The sequence below is a fragment of the Meles meles genome, chromosome 7 (assembly GCF_922984935.1).
Source record: "Meles meles chromosome 7, mMelMel3.1 paternal haplotype, whole genome shotgun sequence".
Classification (NCBI taxonomy): domain Eukaryota; kingdom Metazoa; phylum Chordata; class Mammalia; order Carnivora; family Mustelidae; genus Meles; species Meles meles.
In genome coordinates, this window is record NC_060072.1 from 25,571,847 (window position 1) to 25,597,518 (window position 25,672).

A 25,672-nucleotide genomic window follows, 5' to 3' on the forward strand; every position below is an offset into this window, starting at 1 on the left:
TGTGCTGAGTTTCCTAAAAGTAGTAGAGAAATAACGTACTCATTTTAGGGGTAGTTCCCACGTAAGTCATCTGAGTGGAAATGGCAAAAATTCTGTAAGCACCGTATAATTGAAAAGAGGGCCTGAAAACAAGAATAAAAGTGGTTTTCAAATCATTTTTTTGGATTTGATTCATGGTTTTCAACCTGACACTGGAATCTAAAATTCAGTAAAGGAGCTGAAGTACCTGAGTAAAAGATACTCTGGTGAAACTAAATAGAAACACTTTTTTGATGAAAATTGTGAACCAATAGCCTTTCGTTGGCATATAATAATATCTAACTTATGGAAGCTTTTTTTTTTTGCATATTTTTCTATGTAATACTCATCCTTAAGTGCTTACTAGTAGTTTTTGCATTCATTTTGCGATAAATATGAAAGCAGCCAAAGGAAACACATAATCACCAAGTCATAATGAGACACCATTTGTGAAAGAATTATAACAACATCCTGTGGACTAGCAGGTTCTGTTCAGTTTGGTCCAGGAGTAAAAGGAAGAGGAAGAGAAAAGATCACAGAAGTGTTCAGATTTACATGTTGTGACTTGGAAAGGAGAAAGAAACTTTGAAGCTGAGGATATTGGAATAAACTTTTTTCTTCCAAGTTTGGAAGGAATTGCGTGGAACATTCATTGTTTAAGGGGCTCAGAATAAAATGGCAGACAAGAGAGGAAAAAGGTAACTGGATTCATCAACAACAGGGGACAGGATTCAGTGCTTTCAAAGTGTTTTTCAGTTAACACTACTTCTCCTTTTCCTTTCTCTGCTATCCTTGTCCTCCTTCCCCTCCCTTTGGTGGAATTTTCAGTTTAGTGGAGGCTCACAAGAATGTTTTGGTGGTGATGTCTGGCTCAGTGCTGTACAGGTTTCACTTTCCTGAAGACTCTTAGGGGAGATGGATTAAATAAGTATTTTTAAATACTTATTTAAATTTCTTCTTAGATTTCTTCTAAAAAAGAAATCCTCCTTCATATGACATTTTAACCTGAAAGAGAAATTTGATGTTCCAGTGGAGGGAATACTGTCCTTATCGCAAAAACATAAACAAAAAATAATTGATTATTTATTGATTTATTTTTCTTTATTTGAGAGAGCTCACAAGTAGGCAGAGAGGCAGGCAGAGAGAGAGGGGAAACAGGCTCCCTGCTGAGCGGCGAGCCGGATGCGGGATCCCAGGACCCTGAGACCATGACCTGAGCCGAAGGCAGAGGCTTTAACCCACTGAGCCACCCAGGCGCCCCATAATTGGTTTTTTAAAAAGTAATGGCATTAAATAATCAGTCTAAATGTGTTGATGCTTGACTGTGGAACTGAAGAACAACTGCCTAATCAGTGGGAATTTACTTCTGGCATTATTTTCTCTGTCCTTACTCCATCGAGAAACAAATCATCCTTAGAAAGGATGGCCTGGGGAGGTAGAGCCCAGTCTTGACTCTGTCCTGGTTGTGGTTGCAGCTTACTTTCCTTTTACTTCGATTATCAAATTATGAAATAACCAGACAGGAAAGTATAGAGGAAACACTATGTCCTGTTCCTTTAACCCAGAAAGCCGACAGTGCTAGGACATTATCTTCCAGACAGGGGGGAGGAAATGTAAAGAATACAGGAGCCCCCAACATAATGACTAGCATCAGTAAGGAATCCATATTTCATTATCAGAGATCTATAGATTTGAAAGCTGTTAAGGATTACATGAGAAAAGAGATTAACAATTTTTTTCTGTTGGATCACGTAGAACTGTACATACAAATGTGGATACTAAATGCCATCTTCCCTGATTTTGCTCCTGAACCCATTATCTTTCCTTAAAATCATATCCCTTGTGAAGCTATTTCTATTTCAATTAATATCCCCCTTATTTTGCTGGTGACTGTTCATGAAATCTTGAAGGAAGGCAGGTTTTCCCCACCTCTTTACCCTGATGATTTTTTTTTAACCTCTTATATCCAACCCTTCCTCTTAGTTCCTCATGTAGCCACCCTCATTTCTGCACCGTTGAAATTACTTCTTAGATCCCCATCCCCTTCTGTTACTGTGCCTGCCTCCATTCAGCCCCCAGTTAGTTCACTAGCATTGAGTTACAAGATTAGTCTTCCTAAAACCTTACTTTGCTCACTTTCCTCCCTTCTAAGCTTCAAAAATCATAAATGGTCTCTCCTGTTTACCATCCAGATGTATGGGGAGCACCTTTCACTTCAGTTGAGTCTTTTGAGATCATTAAGAGGATCTCACTGATGCTAATTAGCAGGGCTGTCCTTTTCCCTTGTTGGGTCAGGGGAGTGGGGCAGAGGCTGTCAATCCAAGGCTGGATTGATGGAAGAGGTGTTATTCTCTGCCTTATTGGCACTAACAAGAGAGAAGTATAATGACATTCAACTTGGAGTTCTAGTAAGGAAATCTTTGAGGTCTACTGGAAGATTTGAGTCTTCTTGTTAAAAGCCTGCAAGATGAGTTATGGACTCATCTATTGTTTATGACCTTTGGCAGGTTGACACCTGTCATCCTCTCCAAGCTTTTTTTTCCCCATTAATTATGATTATGTATAGGAGACCTCTGCTACAGCCAAAATGTTTTTTGTTTTCTGAATACAGATATCCACTTCCACACCACTGATTATAATGCCTAGGTTGGCCTTTCTTTTTCTTTCTTTTTTTTTTTTAAAGATTTTATTTATTTGACAGACTGAGATCACAAGTAGGCAGAGAGGCAGGCAGAGAGAGAGGAGGAAGCAGGCTCCCTACTGAGCAGAGAGCCCGATGCGGGGCTCAATCCCAGGACCCTGAGATCATGACCTGAGCCGAAGGCAGAGGCCTTAACCCACTGACACACGCAGGCGCCCCTAGGTTGGCCTTTCTTTAAACCACACACTATCCCAGTATTACCCCCTCCAAACCTTTCTTTGTGATTACCACTGCCATAAATACCGTCTGAACTTCTGAAATTTAACACCCTTTGCTTTCCAATATAAATTTTGTTTATTCAGTAAAAATTTACTGAGGGCCTGTTAAGTATCAACTTAACAGGGTATTCAACTGAAAAAGACCCTTTACTTGTTCTTAGGAGTTTACGTTTTAGCTAGGGAAACGAATTTATCAGAATGTGCATTGGAAGGAGATGGTGTGGGATTCAAAAGAGACAAGTATGCTAATGTGAGAGAGGGAGGAGATAAGCAGAGAAGGTTTTCTGTAGAAAAGCAATTTTCAGAACTAAACTCTCCCAACATGAGACACCCAGGTGACTTGGGCTGTTAAGCATCTGCCTTCTGCTCAAGTCATTATCCCAGAGTCCTGGGATTGAGTCTCTCATCAGGCTCCTTGCTCAGTGGGGAGCCTGATGCTTTCCATGCCCCTGCCCATGCCCCCTGCTTGTGCTCTCTCTTTCTCTCTGACAAATAAATAAAATCTTAAAAAAAAAAAAATCTCCCAATATTTTGTGGCGGTTATGTTTTGATCCATATCCTTTTAATATTTAAAGCTTTTTTTTTTTCTTGTTCTGAAATGTTAACTTTTGTAAGTATTTATATACCTAATGGTTGTGGCAACTAGCTACTTATTATCTCATCAATAATGGCTTTCCAGATGTTGAACCAAGAAACACCTCTCAGCTCTCTCTTCAGACAGAATAAACCTAATTTCCTCGCAGGTGCTACAAGCTGTTACTGATTATCCAAAATTTTTATACTGTTGAGTCTAAAAGAGTGCACTGATTTGAAAAAAAACAGATTACTGGACTTTGTTACAACCAGACTGTGATTCAGTGCAGCAGGGTGAGGCCTGAAGTTCTGTATTTCTAAAAAGCTTCCCGTGATGCTAAGCTGCTCATAGATTGAACATGTTTTGAGTAACAGGGTTTTAGAGGATGTAAAGAGTTAAAGAATTAATGATAAAAACAAGTTGAGGTAGGTTTTGCTTTACTTATATGGATGTATCCTGCAGTCTATTCTGTTAACTTTATTTACTCCAGCTAATTTAAATCAACTAATTACCCAGCTGGGTTGGGCTCCTGTCCCTGCACCCAGAGGCAGTGAGTTCTGCCTGTGATCTGACTGGGAAGCTTCCGCTCTCCACCCCGAGCTCCACCCTAGGGTGTGAGTCTCCTCCACGTCGTGGAGCTATGATCAGTGCGCACCCACCTACTTGAGGCTGTGATATGATTCCCTGAGGCCCTCCAGCTCCTGAATAGTAAGGAACCCCAGTCTTTGGCAGAGGGAGGTGTTCCTTTTGGCATTCTGCCTTCATCCAACTGGTTTGTGTAACAGTTAAGTTCCAGGAATGGCATCTGAGGCTGTCTGTATCCTACAATGTGTATTCAGGAACTGGCAGAGAATTCATCTTTAGCTTGTAAGATTCCTGTTAGAAATTTTCATAACATGTAGGAGCCTTGGCAGTTGAGTGACCTGGCCCTGACCTGTAAAGGGACCTGCCAGGGTGAAATGCAACTGTCTCTTTATTCTGAGTGTTTCCCCCTAACGATTTTCTCTGATTCTTTTACTGACTCTTCTGCTCTGCATGTATTCTTGTAAACTGCAGACAGGAAAACAGTTGTTACAGATAATTTGTTCCTGAGTCTTTACAACCAAAGTTAGAATTATTTCTGCCGTCTTCCTGGGGAACTCTGCTATGGAATTCCCCACCCCCCTCCCAAGACTAGATTGCAACAATGGCTATTAGATTGAAGAGGTTTGTCTCAGTACAAAGTGGAAAATGTTGATGACGTCAGGCTGGAGAGGTGGAGGTGGTAAATGGCCTGGTACAGTGATTTTCAGACTTCCAACATGTATCCCCTAGGGGCCCTGCACCCCTAGAGTTTCTGATTCAGCAGGTCTGGATCAGAGCCCAAGAATTTTTAACATCCTCGTCCCTTCCCATGTCTTATGATGTGGTTACATAAGAGGAACTGGGGATAATCAAGGAGGCTGGGCACATGTTCACAGTAGCCCATGCATCGTTCATTCCTCCCAATTCTGGTAGATTTGTTAGTTGCTTTAAAAAAATAAAAGTAAAACAGACCCAGGGAAACACCACCTCTTCAAATGTTCCCGTGTAGCTAGTGAGTGCCCTTTTGTGGTAACCTAGGTTACATCCTACCGAGGCTTCTTGGTTCATAGGAGTAGAGACCTGATCTTTTCAAGGAAGAAGAAAAAGAAGCATAGGATTAGGGCAGCTGTGATAATGAATTTGGGTTTTTGACAGCTGAGATAGCAAAAGAGAAAGGGAAGTTTGGTTGGTCTGGCTATTTCCATCCTGGTGTTCACATCCCTTAGGTATACCTAGCTTACATCATACGAATAAGACGGTTGATCCTATGTGGGTTTTGGAGAGTATTCCTTGTTATTAAAGGTGACTAAGGCGCTATTCTCTACTGAAGCAGTTCTGGAGCATCCCAGGAGGGACACAACGATCTTGATCTTGGTCTTGGTGAACTTCCTTCGGATGAGGAAGAAGACATCAACAGTTCTGACGAAGACGATGTCAGCTCTGACTCTAGTAAAGGGGACCCTGATCTGGGAGACAAACAGGTATATGTTACTATTTAATTGTTTTTACTTCTGTGTTTGTTGGTCTCATAATATTTGGAAATAATATTTATCAGCATGACAGGCACAAAATCCCTAGTTATTTTTTCTTAAAACTTATAAAATATTTTAAAATTAGTTTCTGCTATAATGTAGTACCTAAGATATTATCACATTTCTAAATGCACATCACTTAGAGTTTAGTAATTTTTTTGAGAAATTTATTTTTGGCACTGTCCTTTGGTTTTCCTTTTGATAACGGAAATCCCCTCTAAGGATTGTTCCTTCTATTGCTAGCAATTCTACTTGAAAGAAGGGAATTAGATGCATTTCAGACTTAATGAAATCTTTTTAGAGGTAGAAAAAGGCTGCAATTAATAACATATCAGGATTTCCTTTGAAGTAATTCAGTACTTGTATTTTCAGTATACATGAAACAAGATTGGCCACATGTTGATAATTAAAGATATGTCAGGACATGGAGGTTCATTATATTGTTTCTTTAGTTTGACAGGAATGGTTCACTATGAATATGTATTTTTTGAATAAAGACATCATTACAAAGGAAAAAATAGTATATTAACAATAACCCCACGATGTGTTGAAACATTACAGCAAGACAGAATTTGAAAGGATTCTCATAGCAAGCCTATCAAACCATAGAGGAGAAAATCCATGTTTCACCTAACTTCTATGCCATAACTTACCAATCAGTTGTTTTCTGTTTAATATATTTTAGCTTTTTAAAAGTTTATTTCAACTTTAAATGAATGGCATGAGTTGTGTAATTGTCTAGTTTTAAATACCAGCTCCACCACATACAAGCTGGTTGAGTAACTGCAGGCAAATTATTTAATATCTTTAAGCTAAAGAGCCCCCATTTTATAAAGAAAAGGATTTATCTCAGAAGTATGAGGACTAAATAATTTGATTTGTGTAAAGCCTTAGAACACTGTTTAAGAACTCAGTGATTATTTGTTTATTTCTTGTAAGACTTTATGCTGTGAAGTATTGAATCATAGAGTTGGAAGTAACCACTAGAAATTATTTAGCCTTAAGGTCTCTGAGTGTGTAAAGTACCTAAGCCAGATGAGTGACTGTTCTTAAAAGCCCAGCGTATACTTCAGAAGTGTGTGGGTTTTTGACTATTAAGTAATTCCTCTGGTGTTTTACTGCTATGTGCTATCTCTGATTTGAAAACTTACTTTCCTAGTTGCTGAAGATCACATATATAGATGGTACAAGTATTTGTAAAATACTATTTCCCAGATATATACCAGGCATAAAAAGTATGTACTAGATATAAAGCAGTGTTCAAGGATTTTTGCTCTCGAAGAGCTTACATCCTAATGGGACAAGAGGGGCCATACATTCACTAGAATAGTGAGAACTTCAGATTATTACGTGCTATGAAGGGAATAAAAAGAGCAATGTGCTAGAAACTAAGGAGTCTACTTAGTATAAAGCCTCAAAGAAAGTGATATTTGACTGAGGAATAAATGCCTAGAAAGAACCAAAGCCTGTAGGGTTTGGGGAAGAGGCTTCCAGTGGTCTTCCTCTCCAAGGGCCATAATTAAATCAATCTTCCCTGTCTTAGATAAACTGCAAGTTCTTTTTCTAACAAGTACTGCTTCCCGTTGTTTGGGTCTGTTCGTTTCTCTTGTTCAAACCCTTTCTGATTTCTCCCCTTTTTGAAGTATGGTACCAAAAGTGGTGTCCACGTTCTACTAGGAGCCTCACTGACATACCGTATAAAGGAACGATTTCTCTCTACCCTTTTGTGTTATGCATCTTCTCAACACATCCTGTCACAATACTGCCTAGTTGACTCATTCGTTTTGTGGTCATTGGAGACTTCCAGAGTTCCTTCCTCTGTGTTTATACCGGCCTTTCCTTTCCCTTTGTTTTTTTTTTTTGTTGTTGTTGTTGTTGTTTTTTAAGATTTTTAAAGATTTTATTTATTTATTTATTTGACAGACAGATCACAAGTAGGCAGAGAGGCAGGCAGAGGGGGAGGAGGAAGCAGGCCCCCTGCTGAGCAGAGAGCCGGATATGGGACTCCATCCCAGGACCCTGAGATCATGACCTGAGCCAAAGGCAGAGGCTTAACCCACTGAGCCACCCAGGCGCCCCTCCCTTCTGGTTTTTATATTATTGGTTTTTGTCTTTAGTTGTGCCACCCACTGAAGTATGTCTCTTAATATTTTTCTGTTTTTATTTTATTTTAAAATATTTGTTTGAGAAATAGTGAGTGAGAGAGCAGACAGGGGCAGGGTGGAGGAGCATAGGGAGAAGCAGACTCCCCACTGAGCAGGGAGCCTGATTTGGGGCTTGATCCTGGGATTCCAGGATCATGACCTGAGCAGAAGGCAAACGCTTAACCGATAGAGCCACCCAGACGCTTCTGTTTTTCTGGTTTTTGTTTGTTTATTTGTTTTGTTTTAAAGATTTTACTTACTTATGTGAGAGAGGGAGAAAGCAGGGGGTGGGACAGAAGGAGAGGGGGAAGCAGGCTCCCCACCGAGTAGGGAGCATGACAGTGGGCTGAACCCCAGGACCCTAGCATCATGACTTGAGCCCAAGGCAGATGCTTAACTAACTGAGCCACCCAGATACCCCTATTTTAAAACGAGATTATTTCTTCAGTTAACCATTGACATTTAATATTTTTATATGTGATTCTAATGTTTAATAATTTCCCTCTTTTAGAGCTGTTGGCCCTCCTGACAAGCTTACTCTCTGTTCACCTGAGACAGCTGTGGCAATAATTAAAGAGCTAACTCTCCCTTTCTAAATGATACTGATCCATTTAAGCATAGCCCGGTGAATGCTTTTCTCCTAAGTAATTTCCTTTCAAAGTGGTTAAGAACAGCGTGGTCTTCAGGTGCCTGGGTGGTTCATCTGTCTTCGATTCACATCATGATTTCAGAGTCTTGGGATTGAGCCCATATTGGGTTCCCTGCTCAGTGGGGAGTCTGCCTATCCCTCTCCCTCTGCCCCTCTACCCCACTCGTGCTTGCTCACTGTTTTCCTCTCTCTCTTTCTCAAATAAATAAATCCTTTTTAAAAAAAAAAGAAGAGGAAGAACAACAACAACACAGTCTTTGAGGCTGGATTGCCTGGGTGCTTATCATTTATCAACTCTATGATCTTGAGCAATTTATTTAACATCTTTGTGCCTTAGCTTCCCCACCTATAAAAAGACAAGGGAGTAGGGTAGACACTTGTTTTTCTTTTTCCTTTTTTTTTTTTGACACTTGTTTTTATTTTCTAAGATTGTTGTGATGATTAAGGTTATACACTGTTTAAAACAGTTCTGACACAAATTGCTCAACAGATTTTAGCTGTTATTATTGGCATATTTAAAAAGAAGCAAGCAAAATCTTAAGTAACTAATCATTCTTTATCAAAATATAGTTTGAAGCTTACCTTTTCTTATCTTTGATGAATAAATTGGAAACATGTGTACATGAAAGGTAATATTGTGTTCTCACAAAAACATGAAATTTGACATCCTAAGACCTGTCCTTCAGTCCCATCTCTGACACTTACTAGGCATTTGACCTCGGTCAAATAATTATTTTAAGTTGATTACTTTATTTACACCAATCTCATTTCACAACAGATTACAAGTAACAACAAAAAAATGTATGTAATACAAAAAGTCAAAATATGTAGTTAAAGAAATCAAGGGGTTAATAAATTGTGCTCGAGCTATTGAACATCCATGTGCTAAAGAATAAAGTAGATGTCTTCCTTTGCTCTTACACAAAAATTAACTCAAATGGATAATAGACTTAAATGTAGGAGCTGAAACTATAAAGCCCTTAGAACAAAATAAAAGAATAACTCTTTATGATTTTGGGTAGTCAGAAGCTGCATTGATACAACAACAAAAGTATAAGTGATGGGAGGGGAAAATAGCCAAATTGGACATTATCAAAATTAAAAACTTTTGTGCTGCATATAGTACCATCAAGAAAATGAAAGGATAACCCACAGAGGAGGAGAAAATATTGACAAACATCTGTAATGAAGGACTTATATCCTGAATATATAAGGAACTCTTACAACTCAATCATAATAAAGAACCCAATTTTTAAAAATAGGCTAAAGGTGCTAAATGAGAAAAATATACAGCATAGGATACTTCATCCAGCTAGGATATCATTCAAAATAGAAGGAGTGATTAAAAAGCTTCCAGGACAAACAGAAACTAAAAGACTTCGTGATAATCAAACCATCCCTACAAGAAATATTCAAAGGGGTCCTGTAAGCAAAGAGAGAGCCAAAAAGGCTCATAAAGGAACAGAGACAATATACAGTGACAGACACTTTAGAGGCAATAGAATGGTACTAAATTCATATCTTTGAATAGTTACCCTGAATGTAAATGGACTAAATGCCCCAATCAAAATACACAGGGTATCAGAATGGTTAAAAATCTGCCATCAGGGGCGCCTGGGTAGCTCAGTGGGTTAAAGCCTCTGCCTTCGGCCCAGGTCATGATCCCAGGTCCTGGGATCGAGCCCCGCATCGGGCTCTCTGCTCGGCAGGGAGCCTGCTTCCTCCTCCTCTCTCTCTCTCTCTCTCTCTCTCTCTGCCTACTTGTGATCTCTCTCTGTCAAATAAATAAATAAAATCTTAAAAAAAAAAAATCTGCCATCAATATGCTGTCTGCAGGAGACTCATTTTAGACCCAAAGACACTTCCAGATGGAAAGTGAGGAGTTGGAAAACCATTCATCATGCTAATAGACATCAAAAGAAAGCGGGGGTGGCAGTCCTTATACCAGACAAATTAGATTTTTTTTAAAATTTTATTTATTTGACAGAAATCACAAGTAGGCAGAGAGGCAGGCAGTGGTGGGGGAAGCAGGCTCCCCGCTGAGCAGAGAGTCTGACGCAGGGCTCAATCCCAGGACCCTGGGATCATGACCTGAGCCGAAGGCAGAGACTTTAACCCACTGAGCCACTCAGGCGCCCCCATACAAATTGGATTTTAAACCAAAGACTGTAATAAGAGATGAGGAAGAATACTGTATCGTAATTAAAGGATCTGTCCAACAAGATCTAACAATTTTAAATATGCCCCTAACATGGGAGCGGCCAATTAAATAAACTAACAGTTAATAAAAGTTAAAGAAACACGTTTACAATAATACAATACTAGTAGTAGACTTTAACAACCCCCTCACTGCAATGGACAGATTATCTAAGCAGGTGATCAACAAGAAAATAAGGGCTTTAAATGACATACTGGACCAAATGGACTTCACAGATATATACAGAACATTCCATCCTAAAGCAACAGAATACACACTCTTCTCGAGTGAACATGGAACATTCTCCAGAACAGATCACATTCTGGGTCACAAATCAGGTCTCAACCAGTACCTAAAGATTGGGATCATTTCCTGCATACTTTCAGACCACAATGCTTTGAAACTGGAACTCAATCACAAGAGGAAAATTGGAAAGAACTCAGATAGGTGGAGGCTAAATAGCATTGTACTAGAGAATGAATCGGTCAACCAGGAAATTAAAGAAGAATTTTAAAAATTCAGGGAAACTTTGGGGCCCCTGGGTGACTCCTTTGGTTGAATGTCTGTCTTTGGTTCAGGTCATGATCTCAGGCTCCTGGGATTGAGCCCCACATCAGGCTCCCTGCTCAACAGGAAATCTGCTTCTCCCTCTGCCCCTCCTCTCCACTTGTACATGGACTCTTGCTCTCTCTCCCTCTCTCAAATAAATAAATAAAATCTTTAAAAAAAATTCATGGACACATTTTCATGAAAATGAAAACAGTTGAAAATCTTTGGGATGCAGCAAAGGCAGTCCTCAGAAGGATGTATATAGCAATCCGAACCTTTCTCAATAAACAAGAAAGGTCTCAAATACACAAGCTAACCTTACACCTAAAGGAGTTGGAGAAGGAATAGCAAATAAAGTCTAAATCACACAGGAAAAGAGAAATAATAAAGATTAAAGGAGATAGCAATGAAATAGAAACCAGGAGAACAGTAGAAAAGATCAATGAAACTGGGAGCTGGTTCTCTGAAAGAATTAATAAGATTGATAAACTCTTGGCCAGACTTATCAAAAAGAAAAGAGAAAGGACCCAAATAAAATCAGGAATGAAAGAGGAGAGATCGTAACCAACACTGAAGAAATATGAACAATTTTAAGAACATATTATGAGCAAATATATGCCAATCTGGAAGAATTGGATGCATTCCTAGAGACGTATGAACTACCAAAACTGAAGCAGGAAGAAATAGAAAACCTGAATAGACCCATAACCAGCAGTGGAATTGAAGCTATAATAAAAAATCTCCCAACTAGAGTCCAGGGCTGGATGGCTCCCCTTGGGAGTTCTACCAAACATTTAAAGAAGGACTAATACCTATTCTTCTGAAGCTGTTTTAAAAAATAGAGATAGGGCACCTGGGTGGCTCAGTCGCCAAGTGGCTGCCTTCCTCTCAGGTCATGGTCCCAGGGTCCTGGGATCAAGGCCCACATCGGGCTCCCTGCTGAGTGGGAAGTCTGCTTTTCCCTCTCCCGCTCCTCTGCTTGTGTTCCCTGTCTCTGTCTCTCCCTGTCAAATAAATAAATAAAATCTTTAAAAAATAAAAAATAGAGATAGAAGGAAAACTTCAAACTCATTTTATGAGGCGAGCATTATCTTGATCCCAAAACCAGACAAAGACCCCACCAAAAAAGGGACTTACAGAACAACATCCCTGGTGAACACAGATGTAAAAATTCTCACCAAGATACTAACCAGTAGGATCCAGTAGTACATTAAAAGGATTATTCACCACAACCAAGTGGGATTTATTCCTAGGCTACAAGGGTGGTTCAATATCTGCAAATCAATCAGTGTGATTTATTACATTAATAAAAGAAAGGACAAGAACCATATGATCTTCTCAATAGATGCAGGAAAAGCATTTGACAATGTACAGCCTCCTTTCTTGATTCAGAGTCTTCACAGTGTAGGGATAGAGGGATCATATCTCATATCATATCATAAAAGCCATATATAAAAAGCCTACAACAAGAGCATTCTTCATGGGGAAAAACTGAGAGCTTTTCCCTTCTGGTCAGGGACATCGCAGGGACGTCCACTGTCTAGTGCTATTTTCAACATAGTACTAGATGTCTTAGCCTCAGCAATCAGACAACAAAAAGAAATTAAAGGCATCTGAATCAGCAAAGAATAAGTCAAACTCTCACTCTTCATAGAACGTGATACTCTGTGTGGAAAATCGAAAAGACTCCACCCCAAAGTTGCTAGAACTCATACAGGAATTCAGTAAAGTGGCAGGGTATAAAATCAATGCACAGAAATCAGTTGCATTTCTGTACTCCAATAATTAGACAGAAGAAAGGGAAAGTAAGGAGTTGATCCCATTTACAGTTGCATCCAAAAACCATAAGATACCTAGGAATAAACCTAACCAAAGAGGCAAAGGCTCTGTACTCAGAAAACTATAGAACACTCATGAATGAAATTGAGGAAGAAGCAAAGAAATGGGAAAATGTTCCATACTCATGGATTACAAGAGCAAATATTGTTAAGATGTTTACACTACCTAGAGCAATCTACACATTCAGTGCAATCCCTACCCAAATACTATCAGCATTTTTCACAGAGCTGGAATAAATAATCCTAAAATTTGTATGGAACCGGAAAACACCCCTATAGTCAAGGGAATGTTGAAAAAGAAAACCAAAGCCAGTGGCATCACAATTCCAGACTTCAAGCTCTTTCACAAAGCTGTCATCATCAAGACAGTATGGTACTGGCACAAAAACAGAGACAATAGATGAATGGAACAAAACAGAGAACTCAGAAATGGACCCTCAACTGTATGGTCAACTGATCTTCAACAGAGTAGGAAAGAATGTCTGGTGGAAAAAGGACAGTCTCTTCAACAAATGCTGTTGGGAAAATTGGACAATCACATGCAGAATGAAATTGGACCCTTTTCTCACACCATACACAAAAATAAACTCAAAGTCGATGGAAGACCTAAATGTGAGATAGAATTCCAACAAAATCCTGGAGGGGAACACAGGCAGCAAGCCCTTCGACCTTGGCTGCAGCAGCTTCTTGCTAAACACACCTCCAAAGGCAAGGGAAACAAAAGCAAAAATGAACTATTGGGACTTCATCAAGAAAAAAGGCCTTTGCATAGCAAAGGAAACCTTCGACAAAACCAAAATACAGCTGACAGAATGAGAGAAGATAATTCCAAATGACTTAGTCAGATAAAGGGCTAGTATCCAAAATCTATAAAGAACTTACAAACTCAACACCCAAAGAACAAATAATCCCATTAGGAAATAGGCAGCAGAATGAACAGCTTTCCAAAGAAGACATCCAAATGGCCAACAGACACATGAAACACTGTTCTACATCACTTGGCATTAGAGAAATATAAATCAAACAATGTGATACCACCTCACACCAGTCAGAATGGCTAAAATTAACAAGTCAGGAAACAACAGATGTTGGCAAGAATGTAGAGAAAGGGGAACTCTCTTACACTGTTGGTGAGAATGCAAGCTGGTACAGCCAGTCTGGAAAATAGTATGGAGGTTCCTCAAAAAGTTAAAAATAGAAGTACCATATGACCCAGTAATTGCACTACTGTTTATTTATCCCAAATATACAAATGGAGTGATCAAGGGGTGCCTGGGTGGCTCAGTGGGTTGGGCCTCTGCCTTTGGCTTAGGTCATGATCTTGGGGTCCTGGGATTGAGCCCTGCATCGGGCTCTCAGCTCAGCAGGGAGCCTCCTTCCCCCCACTTCTTTCTGCCTGCCTCTCTGCCTACTTGTGATCTCTGTCAAATAAATAAATAAAATCTTAAAATAAATGGAATGATAGAAAGGGGCAACTGTACCCCAATATTTATAGCAGCAAAGTTCACAATAGGCAAACTATGGAAAGAGCCCAGATGTCCATTGACAGATGAGTGGATGATGAAGATATGGTATATATGTACAATGGAATATTATGCACTCCTCAAAAATGAAATCTTGCTGTTGGCAGTGACATGGATGGAGCAAAGGGTATTATGCTGAGTGAAATAAGTCAGGCAGAGAAAGACAATTTTCATGATTTCACTGATACATGGAATTTAAGAAACAAAACAGAGGGTCATATGGAAAAAGCAGAAAAAAATGAAGCAAGACGAAACCACAGAGGGAGATAAATCACAAAAGACTCTTGGGCATAGGAAAAATCTGAGGGGTGCTGGAGGATGGGCAGAGGGATGGGACAACTGGGTGATGGACATCGGGAAGGGTATGTGCTATAATGAACACTGTATTATATAAGAGTGATGATAAGGTATTATATAAGAGTGATGAATCACACACCTGTACCCCTGAAACCAATAATACGTTATGTGTTAATTAATTGAATTTAAATTTAAAAAGAAAAAAAATGGGCTAAAATTAGTCATTTTTTCAAAGGAGATAAACAGATGGCCAGGAATATGGAGAAATTGAAACCCCTGTACATTGCTGGTGAGAATGTAAAATGGTACATACAGCCTCTTTGGAACATTGTCTGGCAGTTCCTCCAAATGTTAAATTTAGAGTTACCATATAACCCAGCAATTCTACTCCTTGTTATATACCCACATGAGAAAAGCATATGTCCAGATAAAATCTTAGTGCAAAATGTTCACAGCAGCATTATTCATCATAGCTAAAAAATGGAAGGAACTAAAATGCCCATCAACTGATAAATGGAGCCATTAACTGATGAATGTATAAACAAATGTAGTATATATACACAGTTGAGTATTACAGAGCAGTTTGTAAATGTGCTGATGCATGCTGCAAGATGGATGAACCTTAGAAATTGGGTAAGTGAAGGAAGTCAGTCACAAAAGACCACATGTTGTACGACTCCATTTACATGAAATGCTCAGCATAAGGGCATCCATAGAGACAGAAGATAAATGGTTGCAGAAGGTGGACAGAAGGGAGGATAGGGAGTGACTGCTTTTAGGCATGGAGTTTCTTTTGGGGGTAATGAAAATGTTCTAAAGTTAGATTGTGGTGGTGATTATATAACCTTGAATATATTAAAAACCATGGACTTTATACTTTAGAAAGGTAAAAATACATTTTATGGAATATGAATATTTTAATAAAACTATCAAAGAATCTTACTGTAGGGAAAACAATAAAGCCAAGTGAAAGATTGTACAGGGTAATGCCTTTGGTATAGCCCTATATACATCAACCCAAAGGTCTTTGAAGTAGAAGCTTAGGAAGAGAGCTTCTTTTATTTTTTCAAAACTTTTTAAAAGACTTTATTTTAAGATTTATTTATTTGAGAGAGAGAGAGAGCACAAGAGGGGTGAGAGGCAGAGGGAGAAGCAGGCTCTTGCTAGGCTCCAAGCCCGATGCAGGGCTCAATCCCGGGACTCTGGTATTAGGACCTGAGCCGAAGGCAGATGTTTAACTGACCGAGCCACCCAGACGTGCCTAAAGATTTTATTTTAAAAAAAAAATTTTTTTTAATGTTTTATTTATTTGACAGAGAGAAATTACAACCAGGCAGAGAGAGAAGAGGAAGCAGGCTCCCCGCAGAGTAGAGAGCCCGATGCGGGGCTCGATCCCAGGACTCTGGGATCATGACCCGAGCCGAAGGCAGAGGCTTTAAACCCACTGAGCCACCCAGGCGCCCTAAAGATTTTTTTATTTATTTTTTTATTTTTTATTTTATTTATTTTTTTAAATATTTTATTTATTTATTTGACAGAGAGAGAGAGGTCACAAGTAGGCAGAGAGAGAGGGAGAAATAGGCTCCCCACTGAGCAGAGAGCCCGATGCGGGGCTCGATCCCAGGACCCTGAGATCATGACCTGAGCCGAAGGCAGAGGCTTAAACCACTGAGCCACCCAGGCGCCCCAAAATTTTATTTTTAAGTAATCTTCACATCCAACATGGGACTTGAACTCACCACCCCAAGACCAAGAGTCTCGTTCTCTTCTGACTGAGCCAACCAGGTGTCCCTATTTGAGGCATTTCAAAAAATTTATCTTTAATTTAAATTCAGTTAATTAACATAAAATGTATTATTGGTTTCTGAGGTTGGGGTCAGTGATTCATCAGTCTTATATAATATCTAGTGCGATGGGAGCCTGGGTGGCTCAGTGGGTTAAGCTGCTTCCTTCGGCTCAGGTCATGATCCTAGGGTCCTGGGATCGAGTCCCACATCGGGCTTCTCGCTCAGCGGGGAGCCTGCTTCTCTCTCTGCCTCTCCCTGCCACTCTGCTTGCTTGTACACTCTCTCTCTGACAAATAAATAAATAAAATCTTAAAAAAAAAAAAAAAGAACTTTAATACCTAATGCGCATTACATCACATGCCCTCCCTAATGTCTATCACTCAGTTATCCTATTCCCTCTCCTCCCTCCCTTCCAGGAACCCTCAGTTTGTTTCCTATGATTGAGTCTCTTATGGTTTGTCTCTCTCTGATTTCATCTTGTTTGATTTTTTACTTTCTTCCCCTATGATCCTCTGTTTCATTTCTTAAATTCCACATGTAAGTGAGATCATATGATAGTTGTCTTTGTCTGATTGACTTACTTTGCTCAGCATAGTACCCTTTAGTTCCATCCACATCATTATAGATGTCAAGATTTCATTCTTTTTGATGCCTGAGTAATATTCTATCATATATATACACCACATCTTCTTCATCCATTCATCTGTCGATGGACATCTAGGCTCTTTCCATAGCTTGGCTGTTGTGAACATTGCTGGTATAAATATTGGGGTGCAGGTGCCCCTTTGGATCATTGCATTTGTATCTGTGGGGTAAATAGTAGTGCAATTGCTGGGTCTTAGGGTGAGAGCTTCTTTTATAACTTCTTTGATCCTCCATTTCTTAATTGACACAATAAGACAGTAATCCCCTGCGTAACTCCACAGATCCTACAGGATACATAGTTGTAACATGCCAAATATTAGTTGTAAAAACACTTCTGAAGTCAAGAAAATTTATGCACTTAGGCACTTGTAATATACTTCTTAGATTGTGTTTATGATAGGTTGTATTGGTTTCCTAGAGCTGCTGTTATAAAATACCACTAACTGGGTGGCTTAAAACAACAGAAGTTTATTGTTTTACAGTTCTGGAGGCCAGATGTCTAAATTCAAGGTGTCGGCAAGGCCATATTCCCTCTGAAGCCCATAGGAGAGAATCTTTCTTCTTCCTAGTGGCTTGCCTGCAGTTCTCATAGTTCCTGAGCGTATACCTGGCAAGAGCTGGAGTCTCTGCCTCTGTCATCAGAGTGTCCTCCCTTCATGCATGTCTGCATCTCTTCTCTTAAAAGGATACCAGTCAGGTTAGGGGCTCATCTTAGTCCCATATGACTTCATCTTAATTTACTAATTTTATCTGCAACAACACTATTTCCAACAAAAATCACATTCTGAGGTCCCCAGGGGTTAGGACTTAAGAATATCTTTTGCAGGCCATGAATACGCCAAAAACAGGTGCCACAGTCCATGGACATATAATGAGCACGTAGCTCATCATGTTTCAGTGCCAGTAACATATCCTTATGAAACTGCCAGACTTAGAAGAGGAGAAAATAAAGGGTATATGCCACTGAGCCCTTGTTTTAACTTTGTGAAGAGAGAGCAAACAGATGTTCAAAGAGATACTCCTGCAAAAGTAAACAAACTACCTGGAAAGGGAAGAATATTAATTTTGTACCACACCTGTGTGCCTATTCTTATCTGTACTATGGGAACAGGTATTACTCTTAATCTTTAAAAACATGCTAGGAGATATATATATATATAATATATTTATTATATGTAATAAATATATATAGTACATATGTCATAAAAGAATAGTACATATGTCACATATATATATAATAGTATATATGACACATATATCTATATGTGACATATGTACTATTCTTTTTTTACATGAGGAAAAGGAGTTTTTTTATACAGGTTAAGTAACTTGCCTTGAAGCCCGCTGAATTGGGTTTTTTAACCAAAATATATCTCTGCTAATAACTTGGGATAAGCCAAAGAAGCTGAATGATGTTGATGAAACATGTTTGAGATGGTAGTGAATAGCCATGGTCATCTCTATATTTTTCATGTTCCACCTTTTTAGTTTTATGTTTTGGGGTCTTTACTTTTAGTGCTTAACAAATGGTTGACGTTGAGATCTTTCATTCTCCTTCATTATGGTTAGAATATTCACCACTGTTCACCTTTCCTGCATATTGACTTCCCGACCTCTTTCCCAAATTTTCTTTGTAAAATAACTGATGTGATATGTACCCTTATGAAGAGAGGCATGAAAACCCAAGAACTTTGTTCTTCAGAGGCTAATCATGGTGTTACCTCATTGGGGGGATAATTTAATGATAAAGGTGTTTCTCAGGCAGATCTGGTTGTTCAGCTTTTGCTTTTTCAATAGAGCCCTTGAGTAGCATAGCAGAGGCCTTTTAAGAATTCTGTTAAAAAGTAATGGATAAGTTTCACTGAATTTTACTTGTAGTGAACAAATACTAATAGACGAGAACAAGGTTAAGAATTTACAGAGCTGGACTATGATCAAGAGATCAGAACATGAAACTGGGTTTCAGATCAAAGGTTCCGTTTTGGAATTTGTTTGACTTACTTTATGATCTTCATGAGGTAATTTCATTTGTGGCTAATGTTTCAGCTTCCACAGCAGAGTACTTCTGGGAGATGCAGTTATTTAACAGGCAGTCCGCTCCGAAATGTGATGTAATTTAAGTGAGGACTGTCATTAACTGAAAAGTCAAGATGCCAAATATGCCTCTCGGGGTTTTACATTGCGTTGTATTTTTCCATCATTGTTTGACTTGGGTCAGAATAAGTCATTTGTTCTTCCAAGTTGAAGATAATACAGAACTTTTCATTTTGTTCTGTTTCTTAGTTATCTTTGACTTTCTACTTTGAAAATTATTGTAATTCATTGGATAATTTTCTAGTAGTTACTAGCCCTCTTTAGCTCTGTAGTTGTCCTGGTTTAAAAGGTAAACTAGACAACAGAATACATAGATTCCTAGAATTTTAGAATCACAGGAGGCCCTAATCATCTAGGCCAACCCCCTACCTTTTTTCTTTTTTTTTTTTCCACATTGACCTATTAGTTTGAAATTACATTTTCATGTTACTCAGTACATAGTCAAAAGCAGTGTGCTCCATTCTTAGATTCTGAGAAAGTGACAGCCACTCTTGTACACATTCATGTATATCAGTTGCAGTGGACCACACATTGTGCTGTATACAGTAGGTAAGTAAGGTCCTAAACTAGAGGGAATTAAACATGTCAACAAATAAACACAATCCCCTGGAGTAAAGTTCTGTAAATACTACGTGAATAAGAGAATAACTTGTCCTGTGACAGTGGTGGGGAGAGAATGTCAAGGCAGCCTTTCATAGAGGAGAAAACCTTTGAGTGCTATCTAAAAGGATGAGTTGGAATGTTATAGGCAGAAACCTTTGAGGAGGGGAGAAATGATAAGGAGGGAAGTCAAAGCAGAAGGAAGGGCATATAGGGACAGACATGCAAGGGCAGAGCGGACTTGGAGTTGCAAGGTGATTCCAGCATGGCTGGAGGAAAGACTGTACAGTGTTGGGGAGCAGGAATGGACTAATGAAGATAACTACACATACTGTGGAGTGTCTTAGATGCATGGGAACGGAATCTTGAGTCTTTTTTGCCCACAGGTGATAGGGAGTTGCTAATGGGTTTCAACCTGAGAACTAAGGTATTTGCATTTTAGAACTATTACTCTGGTGGCAGTGTAGAGACTGGATTGCAGTGGGGTTAAATCTAGAGCCAAGGAAACTACTTAGCTTTCTGCAGTAGTAGTAGGCAAGAAATAAGGAAGCAGTATTAAAGGAGAGGTAAGGATCGATGAAGCTTTAAGGAAACATTCAGAAGGATAAATTGTCAGGACTTGATGACCCAGATGTGATCATAGAAGGTGGAGAAGAAAGAGTGCAGGTTTCTGACTTTGATGAGTAAATATCTACAGTATCTAGTATACAGAGACTTGATGACATGTTTAAGAAGTAACAGAAGGGCGTTGGATGGATGCTTTATTCTTTGTGAATCTTTTCCTGAATTACACACTGCTGCCTGTTAGAATCTTTCACTACTTCAAGATGTCAGCACATTTCATATTTATATGTGTAGTTGTTTTGTGTATTTGGTGTGCTCTCCTTATTCACTTCTTGAAGGCTGGGGATTTTTAAAAATTTATCCTTAAATTCATCTTATGGCAGCCACTCTCCTGCCTCATCCCAGACCTACAGAATCAGAATTGCCAAGACAGTTCAATGGGAATCTGAAATTTAAGAGCAGCTTGGAAGTTCTAATGATCAGTAATGTTTTCACATTTAACTGTAGAGCAATGAATCAGCTGAGGGTAGAGCTGTTTTCTCCTACTAACCTTGCTATCAAATGATGGATAGATAGAGTTTTAAACGATGGAGTAAGGATGGTGGTCACTCCTTCCTCTTGGAATGATTTCGGAATAACAAGGAGGATAAGAAATGCAAAATCTGCCTTTAGTGTATTAGAAGACAGCTAAAACTTCCAATCACAATGTATGAATAAAGGCTCCCATTTCCACCAGCAGTAGATAAAGGTTCCAGTTTCTCCATATCCTCACCAACACCTGCTATTTTCTGATTTTTTTATGTTTATTAATTTTTTTTAGTAATCTAGTACTTAAATATGTAGTAATTTAATCATCTCAAACCCTTGACCCCAATATCAAGAGTTGCATGCTCTTTTGACTGAGTCAGCCAGGCACCCCACTATTTTCTGATTTTTTTTTTAATTCCATTCTGTGGGTACGAAATGGAATCTTACTATGGTTTTAATGTGCATTTCCCTGATGACCGATTATATTCTTATACATCTTTTCATGAAGTTATTGGCTATTCTTATATATTTAATGAAATGTCTAGTCACATCTTACATACTGGACACAGAACCATGTTTGCAATCATTTTTGTTTTTTTTACCACCAGGGTTTATCTGAAATTTATTTTCTTTATGGTGTCTTTTTGAGCCTAAAAGTTTTAATTTTATGAAGTTTAATTTATCGGTGTTTTTTTCCTTTACGGATCATGCCTTTGGTGTTATATCTAAAAACTGTTACCCTATGCAGAGTCACAAAGGTTTTCTTCTAGAAGTTTTATAGTTTTAGCTCCTACATTTAAGTCCAGGATACATTTTTTAATTTTTGTATGTGGTGTCAGTTAGCTTATAAATTCATCTTTTTGCTTATGGATATCTAACCGGTCCACTCATTTTCAACCATTTGTTGAAAAACAAAATCCTTTCTTTTTATTTTTTTAAAGATTTTATTTATTTATTTGAGAGAGAGAAAATGAAAGAGAGCATGAGAAGGGGGAGGGTCAGAGAGAGAAGCAGACTCCCTGCGGAGCAGGGACCCCCCCCCCCCCCCCACAGTGTGGGACTCCATCCTGGGACTCCAGGATCATAACCTGAGCCAAAGGCAGTTGCTTAACCAACTGAGCCACCCAGGCAAACCAAAATCCTTTCTTCCATTGAGTTGCCTTGACAACTTTGTCAAGAATCCAGTGACTGAATTTAAGGGCTTGCTTGCCCCTGTTTTTTCCCATTGATCTACATGTCTGTCTTTATGCCAGCACTCACCATTCCCCCCCCCCAAAGTTTACAGTCTCAGCTTCTAGAAAGGAAACCCATACTTCATAGTCCCCAGCTCCAGAGCTGCCTCTGAATGCCACCACTGTCTTTCTCACTGACTTGCCGTGCCACACCTGAGATACTGAATGTTTGACTCTTAAGATTTTGAAATTTTAAGTTCAACACTTTCATTTGACAGATAAGCAATGTCAGGCCCCAAGTTAAAGTCTTTTTGTCCCCTGCTGGAACAGCAGCATGCTACCCGCTCAGGAATAACATTGACTGTGGAGTCAACAGACACCTCTTTCTAAAGAGGGCCTGGCAGAGCAAGGTCCTGAGGAGAAAAAAAGGTATTTGGAGTAGAGACTTAACAAGCGCAGAGGTATAAAAGGAGGAAAGGCGGGGGCGCTGGGGTGGCTTAGTCCAATTAGTTGAACTCCTGATTTCAACTCAAGTCATGATCTCAGGGTTGTGAGATTGAGCCCCAAGTTGGGCTCCACACCCAGTGCAGAGCCTGCTTGAGATTCTCTCTCTCCCTCTCCCTCTGTGCACCACCCCTGCACCCCAAGCTTGCTTGCCTTTGTGTGCTCTCTCTCTCTCAACTAATAAATAAAGAAACCTTTAAAAAGAGAAAAGAAAATAAAAGGGAAATGCCAAAAGTAAAGTACACCTACTTAAAATTTTTGTATAAAGGTGGTGCACATTTTACATGACTCTGCTAGTCAAATGCTTCACCATCTATAGTGTACCTAGGGTTCTTTCTTTTTTTTAAAGATTTGATTTGTTTATTAGAGATCACAGGTCGGGGGGTGGGTGCAGAGGGAGAGGGAGAAGCAGACTCCTTGCTGAGCGGGAGCTCAGTCCCAGGACTCTGGGATCAGGATCTGAGCCAAAGGCAGATGCTTAAGCAACTGAGGCACCCAGACCCCTGTACCTAGGTTCTTTTAAAACTACTGCTAAGAGTACCTCTTGACCTGTGTGGGACCTCCCATCACTTGAAAATAAGAGTGCTGAGTTAAGGTTTTAGTTCTTTCAGTGGTTTAGGTTTTTCCTTTTTCTTTCTTTTAATTTTTTTTTATCTTTATTTTTAAGTAATCTCTGCACCCAGTGTAGGGCTCAAACCCATAGCCCTGAGATCAAGAGTCTTATACCCCCTGTTTTTCATTTTTAATGCATTTCTTCTGGCCTTCAATTTTAAAAAGATATCCTGTATTTTACAAAATTAAACTTTCTAGCTACAGATGATCAAACCCATTATGATAGGAAAACAACAATTATCCTTGTGTGTGTGCATGTGTATGTGTGTGTACACAGTCATGGTTATTAGCACATGACTGATACATGGTCTGAAAGATCACACTGTGCATAGACCGCTTCCTGAGGAATGTTAGCTGGTGAATGGAGCTGAGTATCTTGTGCTGTATATTGCTTGGTTGAGCAAAACTTACCCAGTCTGTTGGTCACAGTCATTCAACAACCTGTCTTAGAAAAGCAGAATAATAATAGGGATGGAGGCAAAATTCATCTATCTAGTTGTTCCTTTAAAGATAGAGTTTGGGGAAAAAAAAGGATAGAGTTTGGGAGCTAAGGTCATGTAGCAAGGCAAAATATCCTAGGCTAACTAGACAGCAGTATTAATGCGTCCTGAATGCATAACTGATTGCTTCTTAAAGATTATTTGTGTAAGTCATTGGTTTCATACCCTACTTTGAATATTTTTTTTGCATGACAATATTTATATTCTGATGGAAGGGTTAGGATTTTTTTTATATTGTATTTAAGTTCTTCTGTACTAAAATATGAAAACATGTAAGGGATAAGTACACACTACCCGATTAATATTTATTCTTGGAGGGGGAGGGAAACTTTAGCGTAATATATAACAATTTGTTTTATGAAATGTTTTAAACCAGATACTGCAGAATGTTTGGGATTTGTTAAATCTTGAAGGGAGGGGGGCGATATATGTGGGTATTTGTTGAGCAATGAATCTTTGTGAGGAGATGCCATGATTACCAGCAGATATTGAAAAGACATTCAGGGTAGTGGAAGAATTCCTAGTTTATGTATTGGGAAGAACTCATGTTTATGTGATATCTCTAGGAGTCATTTCTCCTGCAGAATGTGACTTTCCAGTTTTTGAATGATTGGCTTGTGCTCCACCGAGGCTCAGGCTTCTCAGGACAGTCAGTTGAGCAGTACAGTGCTGGTAATAGTCCAACGTGAGATCACCAAATGCTCTCCGCTCTTCCTGTATTGTGTTTCAGTAACCGCATCTAATTCTCCATGTTTCTATTTGAGATGTTATGTAGTATGGAATATGTTCTAATCAGAAACCTCTAAGTGTCAGAGCTTGAATTTATATCTGACTGGCTCAAAGCTGATTTTCATTATCCTCTTATAAGTTCATGCTTTTTGAATGCACTCTTTTCCACAGAATGAAGATACTGGAATGAAGAGTAAAGTCCATCATATTGCCAAGGAGATCATGAGCTCAGAGAAGGTGTAGGTATTCAGTTTATAATTCGGAAGACCATTTATTTCCCCACTGGCTCATTTAAAACATTTCTTTTATTGTTATCTTTTACAGGTTTGTGGATGTGTTAAAACTTTTGCATATTGTGAGTATCTACAAATAACTGTCCTCTTTTGCATTTTTCCCTATGTCAAAAAATTTTTAGCATAACTTTAAATATACTTTATACATATATATATATACTCTTTCTAATATATGGTTACATGTTTAAATTCATGTATATGTGAATATAGATATTTTCTGAAATTTATGTATCTGTTGTGTTTGTAGTATACCCAGATGATTTCCAAAAAATAGAACCTTTATATCCATATTTCCGAACTTTTCAAACTTTCTGTGTTCATAATAAAGAGTTTTTAGTGATAATATTTCTTGGGCATTTGCAGAAGATGTCTATCAGAATTTTGCACTAGCAATGTATAAAAAATGTCATAATCAGTGTTCAGAACTATTCCCTGTGAATCTGCTCTCAGAAATAGACACTTAACATAGACATTTTTACAACTAACTTTTTTAAATTCTGTATTCAATTTTTGTAATTATCAACTTGAACGAACCTGTTGGAAAACAGTTATGATGTGTCTGACAGCATATTCATTTTTCTCATGCATTTTTTTGTACCTGCAAGTTTTTACAAGTTCTATTATGCATTGGAAGTGAAAGTACTTTTAATCCTACTTTATTCCAGTTACATTTTGGCAAGTTATTAAAATTTAACAAAAGAAGGGTAAGGTAGAGGAAACAATGAAGAAAGAAATTGAAGTGAAAATTTTCTTGGATGGTATAATTATTACCATCATCTTAAACTTAATTACTGAGAATTGGTAGGTTCACACCCATTAATATCTCTAAGAGTATCATTT

General features: G+C 38.8%; 1 protein-coding gene across 3 annotated transcripts in view; it reads left to right on the plus strand.

The window, feature by feature from the left end:
- Positions 1-25,672, plus strand: part of FGD6 (FYVE, RhoGEF and PH domain containing 6) — a 117,952-nt gene that overhangs the window by 31,105 nt on the left and 61,175 nt on the right. For 2 of the 3 annotated variants that reach the window (XM_046011746.1, XM_046011744.1), the window contains exons 3-5: positions 5,406-5,556; positions 24,711-24,778; positions 24,864-24,894. In XM_046011746.1, the coding sequence (XP_045867702.1) occupies positions 5,406-5,556; positions 24,711-24,778; positions 24,864-24,894 (250 nt within the window). The remainder of the gene's footprint in view (positions 1-5,405; positions 5,557-24,710; positions 24,779-24,863; positions 24,895-25,672) is intronic. The other variant, XM_046011745.1, reaches the window with a different exon arrangement.